This window comes from Stegodyphus dumicola, chromosome X1 (assembly GCF_044657685.1).
Source record: "Stegodyphus dumicola isolate Sdum_Otavi_A_Nest chromosome X1, ASM4465768v1".
Lineage (NCBI taxonomy): Eukaryota > Metazoa > Arthropoda > Arachnida > Araneae > Eresidae > Stegodyphus > Stegodyphus dumicola.
In genome coordinates this window covers 137359671-137377309 of record NC_140780.1, presented here as the reverse complement: position 1 = coordinate 137377309, position 17639 = coordinate 137359671, and the positions used below count along the sequence as shown (strand labels likewise).

Below are 17639 nucleotides of genomic sequence, written 5' to 3'. Positions count from 1 at the left end.
AATAACTTTTAGCAAAATTAATTAGCAACGAATAATAAAGGCTATAATTAATAAGGTATTATTTATTATATCACGTATAATTTAGAAAATGAAAAATTTCTTGCAATATACAATTGCCAAAGTTAAATAAATTAACTCCCTTTTACCGAAAAGAAAAGATAAAAGAAAAACTTAATTTATATTTCGCGCAAAAATAGTAGACAAAATATTGTGAGCTTAGTATTTCTACGAATAAAGTAACTTGGAATCTATATTTCTACGTTAATGTTTTCTTGCGTAAGAAATACCGTTTAGAAATTCGCATTCGAAATCTTAACTTACGTAGCCGTCTTTAGTAATGTTTTTATACGGTACACCGAACGTTTATAGTATCTTAGGTAATTTTGTTCGTATAAGGAAAGGTTGCTTCCAATTGATTTCTTTGATTAACTTTAATATAGAAATTTTTCCTTAAGTACCTTTTTTTCCTTTGAGATCAGTGTATTTGCCTTGCCTACTCTTATATGTTAATATTAAAATATATTACTTAAATTAGACTTTGACGAATTGAAGCGGAAGCTCTCTTTCTGATATATGATTCTTTATAACCCAAAATGAACAATATAATAGGTCTAAAAGTGTATATTATAATAACACATAGAGTAAGAAAATGTATACTAGTTTTATTCTACAATAATTTAGGACAATTATTCACAAATAGTAAAATACATGTGAACAAAATATAAAGTTTTAATAAAGTCATCACAGATAACAGCAAAATAGATCAACAAGCAAATTTCATTCCATACCTTTGTGAATATTAATTATTCAGCATACTTTAAATCATACTGTGAAATCTGGATTAACAAAAATTGTTTAATCAAAAAGGTAGGTAACAAAGTTTCAAGCAAACTGTATGACTACTTCAACATTATTTTAACACTGCGTAATACAAAAATAAAATTTATATCTAATATGCTTTCTTAAAATGGCATAAAACTTTAATTGCGGAATAGGACTATGAAATACTAAGATTAAATATGTACGTTTTCATTAATTGTTCGTCTTATGAACAGCTTCAGTATAATTTAACAATTTTTCGAAATTTGAGAAAAGCTGTTTTCCCACTCCCCTTTTATCTTCTGCTGGTGCAGAAATAACACTCTAGCTTTATTTATACTCAATATGTAGTACTTCGCGTAGCTATTCTGATTAAATTAACATTAGCTTAAACTTTCCTCTAATATATATATATATATAAGTAGAAAGTAACTCTTCCATTTCTTCCAAGAAATCGAGTTGGTTATTTCATTAACGGAATCACGTTACTGCATCATTAGCAAAACATCATTTTAGAAATAACAGCAAACATCTAACCTTATTCCTGGATTCTTGAGTTTAAACTAGGTTACTTAATTTTGTAAAGCACTCCAAGGACTATATGCCTTAGAATAAATGTGTTTTTGGAGGACACAAACCCATAATACATAGGCAAAATTATGAAAGTTTTATTCAGCCAGTTCATTTAGTCGTCGTCAAGCGAATTTAACGTTCAAGGGCCTTGGCGATTGGAGGAACCTTTATTTGGAAACTATTTTCTTTCAAAATAAGATCCAAAATCTTTATTTCTCGAATATTTTTATTTCATGTTAGAAAAACAAAACAGTAGTCAAAATGAAAATTTTTTCTCAATTTGGTCTGCAGCATGATTTTTAAGACAGGATTTAAAATCAAACAGAAATTTCTGAGAAAGTCTCACAGGAATAGTATCATGATTGTGTATTTGATGAAGTCAGATTACTACATAAACAATGTCTATTTGAAAATAACTGCAGCTGATCTCTACAAGTAGATACAAAAACGTATCTGCATCCACTAAGGATCCACTCTGCACCCACTAAGTAAGTCCTCTAGTACCTAGGTAAGTAAAACTGTTCCACCAAGGCTTAAATTTAACCCGAGTCCACCAGAGTCAGGCTCCAGTACTTTTAAGATTTTGAGTCAAATTGTAATTCTACTCAAAGCCCCAATAAAAAGAAGCTTGAATATTTGTATTTATGATTTAATTATATGTTAGTATTTCAAATTATTTTTATTTATCTCTTTACATTTATTTATTTTTAATTATTAATCATTTTATTTATTTAACTCTTTCATATTTTCTGACAACCTTCCATAGGATTCTGCCACATATAATTTTAGAAATTGATGCATGGACTGAGACTATCGCAATCCCTGTTAGTTTCCAAGTTGCAAGTAATTGACCACTCGCGAGACACTTGTAATTCGCCCACGCCTTTGTCTTCGAAGGTGGTGCGGGCTAATTGTTTAAAGTTTTCGCGGTTTTCCTATGCGTAAAGTAAATCTGGGTTAACTTCCGTTTAATGTTCTCCCCGAAGGTCTCCTCTCCTTTAAATTGATAGCCTTGATACGCTTTGCAATAATCGATTCGTTAATCAAATGGCTACAAAAATATATGCCTGAATGTTCCGCATCTTTTTAAACCTCATGCATTACATAAGAGTTGGTTTCTCACAAAATTCTTACACAAAGCCATTCTTCTTTTGTTGGCTAAGCCTCATATATACTTTACCGCAATAAATTATACACCTGCTTACATATACGTGCACGTAGAAGACTAAATATCCTTATCACACATTGGCAAAATTGTTCTACGTGTATCATCAGAATTACAAAATTATGGGTTTTGTTACACCCAAAAAGTATTTGGTTAAATGTTTTCACAGGAGTTCACAGTACCACAAAATGTACATTGATATGGTTAAAACTAATTTTACGCTTAACATTTATTTAATCTTTCTAGACTGCAGACAGCTTAGTGTCATTTCTCTTAGCTCAAGGGTCGAGTACTAATTAAATTTAACAAGAGTAAAATCTAAACTAAAAGTTCAATCATTACGAACTGGTAGTTATAAGTACAAAACTTATTAACTAGATCATGGCTTCTTGCAGATTGAGAATACAACAAATTTTAAATGCATAGAAAATAAATAGTAAATTTAACATATAATAAACCAGCACCTAATCATGCGCGTCTTTTAAACATAAATGTTAACAAAACCGTGAAAACTTACTGCAATCAACAGAGCTGAACACGCAGGGGGATTACGAGAGAGACAAAATTTCTCTTTTTGGTTGCCAAAATCTCTCTATCTAACTTACACTTTTCCTGGCTTTTTAAAGCCCACTTAATTCGTATTTCTGGTGGTGTTGACGAAAGAAACAGAAGCAGAGGACAGACTGAATATAGAAAATATGTTAATTAAAATACACCTTACATAGTAATGAAACTCTGATGCAAACTTGTTTATATGACGTTAGGAAAAACGGTAAAGAAAAATGTAGAAAGTGTTTTTGCCAATTCCAAAGGACAAAATGTTTTGCTTGTTTTCATTTTAAAGAATTAATCGTATGATAATGTCAGGAAGTTTTATAACGGTTGAAAAACCTAATCTTAAGAAATGAATGTAAGTGAACGATAACGTTAAAGTTGCAGAGTCAGGACAGAAATTTTTTTCTAGAAAAATAGCATTCCTTGGAGCTAAGGCTTAATATAATTGCTTAAATACTTCTTTCATTAGTGTAGATAATAAGGGACATAAAAGAAACTCAAGGAAGATAATTTGGTTTGTTGATTCATTTATGACGTGGAGTATAAAACAGCTATTTGTACAAAGTAATAAATGCCTTCATGGAAGACTTTACAGGTATCTTGGTACAAGTATCTTGGTACATCAAATAACTTAACTCGCGCTTCCTTCCCTCAGAGAATGTCGTCAGTGACACTGAATGCTAATCAGAATAATGTACAACAACGTATTTAAATTTTTCTCCAAAATGAATAAATATATTCGTGTATGCACACATAAATGCAGATGCAGTAAAATACATAAATGCAGATATTAGGTTGCAAAACGGAGCACGCACAGAAGTTTAATAATTTCTCTATTATGAAATAAAATGTGGCACAACTTTCAGATTAAAGGCTGTGAGATGATATTTGAGCATGAACATGCATATTGCATTCGCAAAGAGTATGCAATACAAAAGTAATAAAATTTCGTCTGTATATCTATACATATACTTAAATTGGAAAACTATATATAATAAAAACTTAACATTCCCTGCGCATTATGCTGCTAAGATATAATTTGTGAATATCTATTAAGTTTAAACTAAACAGGCAAAAAAACAAGTAAGATAATAAACAATGTATCATTAATTGAGCAAATTAATAGTATTTCAAATTATTTTTTTAAAAAACTGAAACTAAAAAGGGAGTCAAAATAATATTTGCTATGCCATAATAATGGCAAAAAATTGGAAAAAGCTGTATTATTATCTTCAGACCCTTATGTTGTCAAGAGGCGGTCAAGCCTTTTTATGATAATACACTTTTTCCAGGCATATTTTTTCTGTTTCTGTAGTCTTAAAATTATCCGAGGTACTGAATTATAATATAAATTATATTCTGTTTCTGTAAGCTTAAAATAAAAGGCAGAAGTGGTAGTGGCATTTAAGTATTGTCAAGGTGTGTATTTGGTGTATTTACTTATGGCAAAGCACACGAGGGCTATCTGCCTAAGGGGAGGGATGCCTTCGTGGATGACTTTCTAAAAGAAACTGGCTCGTATACACGTTACACATGGGGAAAACCACGAAAACACCCATGCAGCCAGCCCGTTCGCGGGATTCGAACCTCGGACCGAACTACCAGTGTTCAGCGACTTTACCGCTCGGCCGCTGGTGGGCCTAAGTATTGCCAAGGAATATAATAATTTAACATTTAAAGAAAAACAAACTGTTGCTTATGAAATTTGATAGAAATTTAAAATAGTGCAATGTATGCAAAAAAAAAAATAAATAAACAAAATAAAATAAAACGATGACATCATAAATTCATGGTTCATGAGATGATTAATGACAGAAAAAACAGGCACCAAGAACTTCAGCAGAAATTTTCACATAGTTGAATAAGCGACCATAAAATCACAAAAATAGTGTTCACAAACAGTATTTCAAACTTTCTAACATTCTGTACCTAATGATACGGAAAATAGCAGAGCAAAGAGGAACCTTAAATGAAAACAAAAGCGATGTTTATTCCTTCGTAGCATAAAACTTCTACCTAAACTAATTCTCCTGCCTCAAAGTAACTTAGGCGGTTTCAAAAATATTTCATACATTTTTGAAGTCCTACGTTTTTAATAGATAATTTAAACAACTTTTACTCAGTAACTGTGCCCTACAGTTAGAATATATGAGATACTTAAAAAATAATGTGAGATTAAATATTTCATGAACGAGTGGTCGTAAAGCCACGGATAATATTTTCAAAAATGAATAAACTTTGATGAGTATATTGATCAAATGATTCATTTCAGTAAAAATTAACAAAAACGATTAGTGTAGCGAAATTAATCTGTGGAGACATTCGGTTATTTCGAAGCAGGTGAGATGAAAAATAAACATTGCCCTCGCCGGGACTCTAACGAGGGACCTCTCGAATACGCCTCGAGCGTGCTGACCGCTACACCACGAAGGCATGCTAAGAAGGCGAGATAAAAAAAACCTTATATACCTTCCCTTTTAAAGGGCGACTGGGGATTAGGGGATCCAATCGCCAAATCCTGGAGGTGGAGAATCATCATCCACCACCTTTTTATTTCGGGCATCACTGTAGAGATATTAGGCAACTTTGAAGCAGGAAAGATGAAAAATGAGCAATGCCCTCACCGGGACTCGAACCACGGACCTATCGAATACGCGTCGAGCGTGCTGACCACTACACCACGAAAGCATGCTAAGACGGCGGGAGAAAAAAAACCTTATAAATTTACGAAAAGAACTGTTTTGCATATCCGAAGCTTGCTCAAGAAATGAAAATTCTGGAATTTCAGTTTCTGAAAGACATCATTATAGTCAAAAAAGCCTGCAAACAGAATCATGAGGTATAAATTTTCATCTGATAAATCTAACAAATATGAATTTTTATGCGGCTTTTATACTATCCATTTCTTCTTTATGTTCAATTTTTTCATCCGATTAAGTTATAAAATTTTGATATATATATATATATATATATATATATATATATACGTATGTATTTTAGAATCAAGTGCATTGCACAAACTTTAATTCACCGGGGTAAGCAACGTAATTTTGATATCTTTTTTCCAAAATCAAGCATTCAAGGGTTTTTCTGAGATCATCAATGTATTAATGAACACCGTATTATTCAGAACTTTCTCTGTACAAGGCCTGCATAAAAATTTTGATTTTGTATATTTTATTGAAAGGTGTTAAGCGACCAAATTTATAGTAATCTGAAAGCCAACTGGATGTGATTTATTTTCGATAAAGAAACGCGGGTTTACGACCAATCATGGAAGAACTATCTGTTGTTCAACCTTTTTAAAATATCCTGAATATTTAGAGAAAAATGTTAGGTAATCGTTGAACAATTTAAAAAATATTCTGAGCTCCAGAAAATTCCTTCTGTCTACATTACCAACATAATGCAAGATGAATAGATTCGGAAAAGAAATATTAATTCGTACCTTCATTAATTCCAGTTTTTTTTTTTAATAATAAGAGTGTGCCAACAGCGAAGTAATTTAGAAGGCTAATCTTTCCATTTTCCTCTTCTTTCGGCAATCATTGTAGATTAATGATTGTGGCCAGGAACGAGACAACTATCGCTGCAATACATTAAAAAGACTAATCCCGATGTGGATTTTTCTAAAGACATTTTTTAAAGTTAAACAGAAGAAAATATGACCTTTAGATATGTCTTATTATGCAAGATCCCTATGATTCCTGGGAAAAACCAGCCAAATTTCAAGTTGGGCATATTGCCTATTTATAAAATAAATTAAGAGCAAGCTTCATTTAATGCGGTGCTCGATCATCATCAGTAATTTAGATTTGAGAATATCAAAAGAAATGATAATCTAAACTTTTTACAAGAAAAATGTTTCCTTGCGTTTTCTCACTTTTAAAATGGCAGTCGTAACACTTATTTTGAGTTCCATTAAACAAATAACTTAAGTTGCGTTCTTCCTTATATATTCTTGCCTTCCGTCAAAATTATTCTCTCAGCTCAGATGCAAAATTTATGCAAATTCAAGATAAGCGCAAGTAAAATTAAATACGACAAGTCCTTAACTGAAATTCATGCTGCTGCAGAATCATAAGAGAATTTATTACCATTTTGCTGTTCGTGGCAGAGTGCTCTCAGTGCAGATGAAATTGTTCGCGAGCTATTCTTGTCAGAGAAAGTGAAATCTCTTCTCAAAATAAGTGTTATTAACGCTTAGCTGCTAATGTAAATTAGTCCAAGCGTCTTTTCAAGTCAACCAGACATTAACTTCGTAATTTACAAAGAAGTAATTAGCCTATTGCTAAATTTAGCATCTCAAATAACGCAATCTGGTGTTGTATATTATGTTTAGTTTTTACCGCTGGTTTTGTAGTTAATAAACTATTTACTAGCTTGACATTTAGCTGTTGGAAAGGCGTATTTTCTAGTGAAATTAATAACTCACCTAAACGATTAGGATAGCTTGCCTTTACTTTACAGACTGGTGAGAGACATAATAGACAGCAGAAGTTACTGAAAAACTAAGCTATAGGGGCGATACTCCCTACTGCACTGTAATTTCCGATTCTCCTAAACTCAATTTTTGATATTTATATATTCCAGATTCCTTCCTTTTTTATGAAAGGATGCTAACTACTATGTAAATTCCGGTGCTAACTCCAAATTTTTAGAAATTCCTTGCAATTAAATACAATCCAAGACTTTTCTTTTTTTAAGAAAATAAGAGCCGAAAAAAATGTAATTAAATAGAAAACTTAAAAGGAACACGACATTAATTATAATAGGTCAGTTATATTATATTATTGCAAAGAGGTCGAGGGTTTTCTGCCTTCGTGGACAAGTTACTAAAGAATCTTATAACTGCATTATACGTAGGGAAATTACGAAAAATAATTGCGCATTAAACTCATTTCATCACCAAGGCAAAGTTATGATAATTCAGGTTTTTTAAACATTTTGCTAGTGTGCTGTTAAAGCGAGCCAAAGAAGGTACGTTCACAGAAATGTTTTAAGACGATTTTATGTGATTTTAATGGCCACTAAATCCAGCAGTATGTTTAGTGTATTTGCTTAAAAACAGCATGACGGGATATCAAAATTTGTTGAAATCGAAAGGTTAACTAGAAAAAATTCAAAAGGCATATTAAACTTCTTTAAAACTCTTTCTTGTATATTTTCCTGATTTTAAAATGCATTTTAAACTCGCTAGCAGGCACAAGTATTTATTGAAAAATATAAATATCACCTAAAAATTTAATGAATGGCAAAATATTATTGTATTCCCACCGATCAAAATTCCTTGTTGTTTTCCGAAATATTATTAAAATACATAGAAAGATATTTGATCATTTTCAATACGTTAAAAGAATCCTCAGTTGCAATTCAGTGAAATCAAATACAACTATACTTGAAGAGGAAATTTCTATATATAATGCATTATATGAATTCAGCACATTTAGATTTTGGAACATTTTTCTCTGTATTAGTACGATTAGAAAACGTTATATATTTTATTTTTCTAATTATAAATATATCTTCCTTTTAATTAAGTATATTCTATATTATAAATTTATCAGAGTTAAAAATTTTTATGTAGCTGTTTTAGTTTTACTTATTATTCATTATACTTTTTTAAAATTTAACTATCATTTCGGTACAAATTTATAAAATTACATCTTTTCTAAAACCCTGCATACATATTTTAATCCTAAATCAGCCAATATTTATGACATAAAATGGTAAAAAGAAAATTCTTCAATCATTTCGGATGAAGAAATTTAGTTAGGTTACCTTTATTATAAAAATTTATAGTAAATTGCCTTTTCAGTTACAGTTGCTGGTACATGACTGACTTTTTAAATAACTCAAAGGATTTCTGGTAATATAAAAATGCATCCCCAATTCTTAAGGCATTTTATGATTAATGTAGAATTTAACTTTCATTTGTCCTCCATTCTTGAGGTTTCCTTACAAACTCCACAAGTGCCCGAGTGATAAAGACTGCTGCATGCTGGTAGTTTAATCCCGTTCTAATTTCGGCGAACGGGTAAGCTGCACGTATGTTTCCTTAGTTTTTCCCCAGGGTAGCATGTTTACGAGACAATATCCCTTAGAAAGACCTCCACAAAGGCACTCCTTGCTTAGGGAAGACGGCCATTATGTGTTTTGCCACATTCAAACTACTAGCTATGAAGTTTCTTCTCAATCTCTTACTTACCTTCGATTTCTTTCTAGTTCAAAATTATTTCATACAGAATGAAAAATCAAAGTGAAATGAGTCTATTTCACTCTCTTACGAACAGCTTACGTTGAAAATAAAAATGTTTTACAGTTCCTATTATTTTAACTTTCGCTATAGGGTACATCTCCTGTAACTGATTAAAAATAACTGAACACAAATGCCTTTCGCTCGGAAAGACTTGGTTTCTTTTTTCCTATTTTAACCTCCTGCGTTACAAAAACAGCTCACAGTTTCTCATGGAAAGTCCTCAAAGAAAGCATACATACACCTAAGGCAATAAGGCTCTCGGGGGGCAGGTTGTTATAACTCATAGCAAACTCCAAAATTTGATTTACTAGTGCGTAATATTTTTTAAGTTATTATTTTGATACAACTAGTATGCCAAAAGGATTTTCACAAAAATAATTTATAAGTTTTAAAACGTTAGAAATACTTTATTAGTATTATCATGCAATTTTATTGCTTTATAATCCTGATCATACAAAAGAATTTATTAAACTAGAAATATTTGTAATTTTTAATTTTTGCAAATAAGGTTACAAGCTGGCAGTTTAGCAATACTAAAACCTGCCAGTATTTTCTAGACCAAGAATTTTGTAAAATTCCCTGAACAAAATCTCTTTTTTGAAAAAATTTATTCCGATCAATATTTTTCATGATGGCGTGCATAGAAATGCTCATCAACTCTGTAGAAATCGGAAATCACTATTTGAAATGGTATTTTATTCACATACAAATGCAAACGCTTAACTAGTCAGTTAGCGCACAGTCCCTTAACATGATGTCCAACTTTAAAACTGAATATCCAGGTTAATTTTTTATCCTAGGCAATAAGCCCTCGGGAGGGGGGGTGTTATAATTCATAGAGACACTAAGTAACCCTTGATTTACGCAGTAGATTTGTTCCCAGGAAACGTCGTTCAAATTGAAATCGTGCATTTCGACTCCACAGTTGGCACTGAACAGATATACACGTGTAATAAATTTAACAAACAGAAACCCACCAATATCCGAGCGGTAACGTCGCTGAATACTGGTAATTCTGTTCGGGGCTGGCTGCATTGTCGTTTCACGATTTTCCCCATGTATAACGCGTATACGAGCCAGTTTCCGTTAGAAAGTCCTAAACGAAGGCATCCTTCCTCTTAGGCAGATAGCCTTCAAATGCTTTGTGATATTTAAGTAAACAAAACTAAAACTAAATAATTGCATACCGAAAAGTATTACTTATTTTTTGCCTAAGATTGATTAGAACGGAAACAAAGTCAAATTTCCAATTCTGCAGAACTTCGAATTTTTTTGCATTTTCCTGTTTACGAATGCGATGTTCCATGGAAATGAATCTTCAATTTTTTTCTTTCTATCATTTTTTTACTAAAACTTTTTTTAATACCTATCTGGTGACCCGGCGCTGTTAAAGTGAAATTCAAGTTCGTGTAAGTAGAAGTCATTACAGTTCTTTTCAAATGTCTTAAACCGAAATCGTGCAAATCGAATGCTATGTAAATCGAGGATTACCTGTATTGCAATTAACTGTATTTAAACCCGAAACACGAAACATCAACCGTTTCCTTTCCAAAACTCGAAATACAGATCTTTTAGTTGCAAATTGGGTGTGCTGACCATTTACACTAAGAGAACACATACGGGGGGAACGTGATAATTTCTTACGTTCTTCCCCATTCAAAGGGCGATTTGGGATAGGCGCGATACCCAGGCAACTAAATCCAGGTGGCGACGAATAATCGTCTACCACATTTTAGTTCGAGCGACAATGCATAAAATATTAAGATTTTGAAGGCGAGAAACGTGACACTTCAGTTGTGCCGTGACTAAAATTCGAACCACGGATCTTCCACTTATTATTTTGATGAGCAAACAATTGACACCACGAGAGTATGTACGGAAGGGGGGTAATAAACTACAAATTAAAGATCTAAATTAATCTAGAAATAAAATGTATGGGCATTGAGTTTTTTGGAATATATCCGAGAAAACAAACAATAGACCTTAAAAATGACAAAAAGAATATTTTGGCTCTAAATTATCCATCTTACTTCTTAAATAAACATTGATATTATGAAATTTTTTGTACTCTGAAATCATTTGTGTGAAACAAAATTTAGATACTTTCAGTCTTGGCACTAGCTATCAGTTAATGATTAAGTGTGATCTCGTGTGATTATAAATGAAATGCAACAAGCTCCTTATATGTATCAAAGGACGTATTTGGCAACTTCTTTAACAAAAAACATGCTTGTAACGCTTCCAAATACTTTGTAAAGGTATATCACGCACTTATTTTATTAAGAATATATATTGCATGAGATAGATTCAGGTACTTAAATACTATTGCAAACATACATTCACAATCTATTAAATAAATTTCTACCAGTTATAATGACGCCATCTTATGAAAGCTAAAAATGACTGATAAGAAATGCTAATCATCTCTGTCAAATTTTCATCAGCTAAGATGCGAAATTGAGCGGGCAGAGGGGGGGAGACGATGAGTTGAATCGTGCGAGAAAAAATCAAAGCATAATTGCTAAAATAGAGAATAACCGGCTCCCTGGTAGTATTTAAGACGTTTTTGCTTGCAAAAAGAAAGGTTTAGACTTCCAAGGTGACTTAATAGAAGTAGGGGTGAACTAGAAATCAAGATATTTATCAGTTAGTCAATATATTCCTGCTTGAAACATTTATATTATATAAGGAACTGCATTTAATAATATATCTCTTCACAAAGCTTATAATACTATATTATACAGCAATATAATACAATTATATGCTGTACAATCTGTGCTTTTCGTACTTTACATGAAAGGTTTTCGGTTTATATTTCCAAACAATTAATTACCCTATCCAAAGCACTCTGTAGAGGGATAGCTTAAATTGTTCCGGAAAGAAAACGAAATATTTCCCAGAACTTTGATGGATTGTGGCTCAAGTTAAGAGTAGTACAAAAAAGTTATTAAGGATCAGAGATGATTTCCAGTATTTCTAAATTTTTATCAATTCACAACGTTCGTTTACTATGACCTCATAAAAGTTTGAACTATTTTGCGCATTTGAAATAGTTTTCTATCAAAGTGACGTAAAAATATTGTAGCATTTCCAAAGAAGTCATTGTACACCGTGTAAGCAAATGTCCATACCTAGACTTTATTTTTGTAATCATTGCTCGTAGACATATGCTTCCAATTTCAAAAATGTTTTAAATGAGGAAAAGATTAGTACTTTCGTATTTTTAAATTTAAAAGAAATTAATTTTATCTAAAAAACTAAGTCTAACATTTTATACGTTCTCCCAGTCCCTATACTTATATTTAGGAAAATCCACAATCATTATAAAATAAATAAATAAAGCTTAAACTCCCGTATGACAAAACGCAAACGAGTTATATAATATCAAAGTTTACAATTTTTGGCTTCATTTTCAGGTCGCGCACAACAACTTCAGACCTTGAAGGTCGGTTAATAAATGAATTTAAATAATTCAAGGTTGAATTTTCTTTCCTCTTAAATGTCACTTAGTGGTATTCTTTTGTGAATCTAGCGTGTAATGTTTTTTTAAATTATTATTTTGATACAACTCGTAGGTCAAAAGGATTTTCACACAAATAATTTATAAGTTTTAAAACGTTATAAATACTTTATTAGTATTATCATGCAATTTTATTACTTTAGAATCCTCATCATACAAAAATATTTAAACTAGAAATATTTGTATTTCTTAATTTATGCAAATAAGGTTACAATCTGGCAGTCTGACAATATGCATCACCGGCCAGTATTTTCTAGAACAAGGACTTTGGTAAGATTTCGTGAATAAGATCTCTTGTTTGAAAAAAATTATCTCGATCAATATTTTTCATGATGACGGGCATAGAAATTCTTCTCAGTTACGTCAAAATCAAATATCACTTTCTTAACTGGTATTTTATTCAAGTGCAAATGCAAACACTTCACAGGTCAGTTAGCGCACAGTCCCTTAACATGATGTCCAACTTTAAAACTGAATATCTAGGTCAATTTTTGTCATACGGGAATCACACATTTTTGTTGTGTTCTTATGACGAGTATAACATATTTCTAAAAATGAGTATAAGGTCATAGGACCATATAAAAAGTTAAATTTCTTAATTTTTTTCAAAACTGATTTTTTTTACTTAAAAATACAAAAAAATGATTAACTGTGTCATTTAAGAAATGTTTTGTAATTAGAAGTATATGTATACGATCAACGTTTTCGAAAATAAAGGACAGATGAAAGACTTTTGTGCATACACTGTACATACAGGGTGATTATAATTAAAGTTTAAGTTTCAAAACGCTATAAAAAAAGAACCACTGATGAAAATGATGTGAAATTTGAAAGGAATGTTATTGAAGAAGGCGGAACGAGTATGGCAGAAGAAAAAATTTAGTTTCAAAAGTTAGCAACAGATGGCGCTGTAAGCGGCAGAATCACGACGAGAAACGAGAAATGTTTCGTAAAACAACGGCTAAGGTGGAAGTTACACATTAAAACGCATTGACAAATTAGAATTGTTGAATAATTTTATTTGCATGACTGTACATATCACATCGGAAGGGACAAATCGGTTGGTTTCAAGAGTTTTGCGGCGGCATACCGCATAAGAACCATTCATGAAAGAAGTTCGGAACTGTCGCAAAACATGTTCAATATGGTGTCCACCGTTGTGTGCAACAAGTTGAAAGCGACAAACAGCATGTTCCACAACGGATCGCAGTGTCTCCGGGGTGATGTTCAGAATGTTTTGCGAAATGCGTGCCTTTAATTCCGCTAAATTTGCAATTGGAGCATGGAACACAACATCCTTCAGATATCCCCACAGCCAGAAATCACACGGAGTAAGATCAGGCGATCGGGACGGCCAGGCTGTAGGGAAATGACGGCTGATAATTCGAGCATTTCCGAAATGGCGCCTCAGCAGCTGCTTCACGGGATATGCAATGTGCGGAGGAGCGCCATCTTGCATAAAAATGATTTCATTCACACATCCACGCTGTTGCAGAGCTGGAATCACGTGGTTGCGCAAAAGAGACGCATACCTCTGACCAGTGACGATTGCGGTAACAGGACCGGAAGCACCCGTCTGCTCGAAAAAATATGGTTGTAGGATGACTAATGCCGTAAAGCCACACCATACCGTGACCTTTTCAGGATGAAGTGGTACGGGGTGCGTTGCCAGTGGATTTTCTGTTGCCCATATTCGACAATTCTGGGTATTCACGTATCCTGTCATATGGAAATGGGCTTATGGTCATATGGTCATATGGAAAGTGGATAATGAATGGCCGTGGAAAATTTCCAACGTCTCCCTAGCTGTCAGGTCAGAAGGAAGCAACTCCTGCACATGGCCAATTTTGTACGGATAGCATTGCAGGATGTTTCGTACCTGTCGTTTCGAATTTTTGCATCATTTTCTTTAGACCTACGACACTCATTGGACCAACGCCTTCTTTTATACCCTTCAGTGTCCTGAATTTTTGCAGAGCTACTCTTGCACAATCATCATTCTTGTAATACAGCTTTACCAGCAGAGCGCGGTCCTGCAGTGAAACACCCATGGCGAATGCCTGAGTCGCGAAATGAGGAACAGCCTGGTACGTGGCAGCTTTATAACACTGAAATTTAACTAACATTTTAATTTACGTCTTCTTCCGCTTGCAGCGCCATCTGTTGCTAACTTTTGAAACTAAATTTTTTCTTCTGCCATACGCTTTCCGCCTTCTTCAATAACATTCCTTTCAAATTTGACGTCATTTTCATAAGTGGTTCTTTTTTTATAGCGTTTTGAAACTTAAACTTTAATTATAATCACCCTGTATATACACACACACACGGAGCCTCTATTCATGTGCGTATATAGGATAAGGTTGTGTAAGTCGTACTTTTTAAATATGAGGCGTAATATCACGCCAGTTGCAACTCTGCCAGCAAAATGGGTTACTCATAGTCAACCATATTGTTTCACATCGTTTTCGTCTCCCTGTAATATTTCTGAAGAATATCAGGAAGAGATTATGATTCAATGCCTAAAATGCAAAGGATAGGTACACGACTTATATGTTGGAGTTGACAAGAAAATGGAAAAAATGTCTTTGTGACCATTGTTGTAATTAATTGTATAAATAAATTAATTGAGAAAAAGAAATTTTGATTAAAATTTTCTAATTTTAAATGTAGTACGACTTAAACGATAAGCAGTGCCACTTAAAATACTGGCTGTGTAAGTCGTATTAAGTTCGTGTTCATAAATTTTTTAAGTTTATCCAAGAAAGTAGACGGTAATATTAATGTAATAAATATCAGCAAAAACAACACAAGGTATTGTTACCACACATAATTTTTAGTTTTTTATTTCATACACCCTACGATTATACGTATTGTTTTTTACGTACGTCTTACGCAGCCTTACCTTATCTATGCATAAAAATGTTAATTATAAACACCAAAGCCTGTGATTATAAGATTGTAATCCTATTATTAATGTCAGTAATTATAAAAAGTACTGATGGCTCGCAAATACTTCTAATTAAAAGTTGTGATTTTCTCGAAACATTTTTCTGCCTTCTACAATGTGCCATATTTTGTATTAAGATATAAATCTAACTTCTGTGGTCAATACACGCATACTACTGAGCTTCAAATACCCGTAAAAAAATCCCCCCCCAAAATAACTCAATTTTTATTCATATAAAATTTAGTGCAAGTTTTAGATATAGAAATCCTTAATTTCTCAAATATTCCATAATATTTGTACTAATTCTTAAATCGCACTTATTCCCGTATTAGTGCTACATTATTTTAATGTGGTTACCTACTGTTACATTAACATTAGTTCAGAATAAAGAATTTCACAGTATGATATATAAACACTATAATTTTCATTAATTTACCAGTCTTTCTTTCTTACAACTTATAATATAAAATAAGCAACAAATCCTTTGTTTGGATTATTGAATATTCTATTAGAAACCGACAATGATCATCATACAGTACAGGCAAATCATTTTGTCCGTACATTCTTCCTGATAATTTCCACATAATTATACTTCAGTTTCCAAAGCTTCATTCACTCTATAAAAATAATCAAAAATATTTTATGATCAGATATTGTTAATAGAGGAACTGGCTTATATTACTCTAATAAAAAGTTGTCAATATTACAAAATAAAACTTAACTACGTTTTCGCGAATATTTACATCAAAATAACTTTTGCAGTAATCTTTTATTTACGCAAATGAATCGTAATCTATTACAATTATCCAATTATTTTTATATAAATAATACACTTTAGACAAATAAACTTACCTCTTCACTTTTCCACAGAGATGCACAGAAAATAAGAATAAAAATTAACGTTAATTTATGAATCAGTTTTGACAACGAAAACAGAAAAAACACGTTTTGCTTTTTATTTTGTTTTGAAACAAAATTTCAAGTTATTTAAAATTGTGATCAAATTAAACATAATTTTTTATCTAATGGTATATACTGTTACATGAAGGATACATTTTTAAAGTACAACGCCGTAAATTCACTCTTTGTTACTCCTATACATTAAAACAGACACAATTATACTTTGCTGATAATTATTAGCATACGTTTCCCCATATTTACATGTCTGTACTATTGTATCTAGTCAACTATTGTTAATTACTGCATTTCGAAATTTTTAATCGCATACACAATGTTAAATAACGAATAAATTTATAATTTCGTCAAGGCTATTAAGATTACAGTCGTGATATCATTGCTATTTGCTTATGCATAAAAAGTTAGGTTTCTTAGATAGAATTTCAAATAAAAGACCTTCTTTGGACTACTGCTGCTTAGTAGAAGTTGGCAGAACACGCATTTCAATTCGAATCCTTGATAAGACATGGATGTTTATGACTCCGTCCGTACCTTATCCGGACGGTTATGAAAAAAAAAAAAAAAAAACGTAATGTCTTTATCGAATGGGAGCACTTAAAGCTGTTTACCTAGAAATTCTCTCGAGAGGATGAAACTAAGAGAAAATGGAATAGGAGGCTGGCTATATGGAATAGGAGAAAGGGGATTACAAACTTTGCGCCTTTCATGGACAAAACCTGAGATGACGTTTAGGCATATATAAGGTATTTTATATATACTATATATATATGTATATGTATATATACCCCTTGCATATATAAGGTATTTTCTCCTTCCTTTCCGCATGCCTTCGTCGTGTAATTGGAACCATACTCGACGCGTATCGGAGAGATCCAGAGTTCGA

The 17639-nt window shown here is 32.3% G+C and overlaps 1 protein-coding gene across 1 annotated transcript in view; it reads right to left on the bottom strand.

The window, feature by feature from the left end:
* Positions 1–642: 642 nt before the first annotated feature.
* Positions 643–17639, bottom strand: part of LOC118198304 (protocadherin-like wing polarity protein stan) — a 187121-nt gene continuing 170124 nt past the window's right edge. Inside the window, exon 35 of the mRNA XM_085807976.1 lies at positions 643–16455. Within this exon, the coding sequence (XP_085664102.1) occupies positions 16425–16455 (31 nt within the window). The 3' untranslated portion in view covers positions 643–16424. The remainder of the gene's footprint in view (positions 16456–17639) is intronic.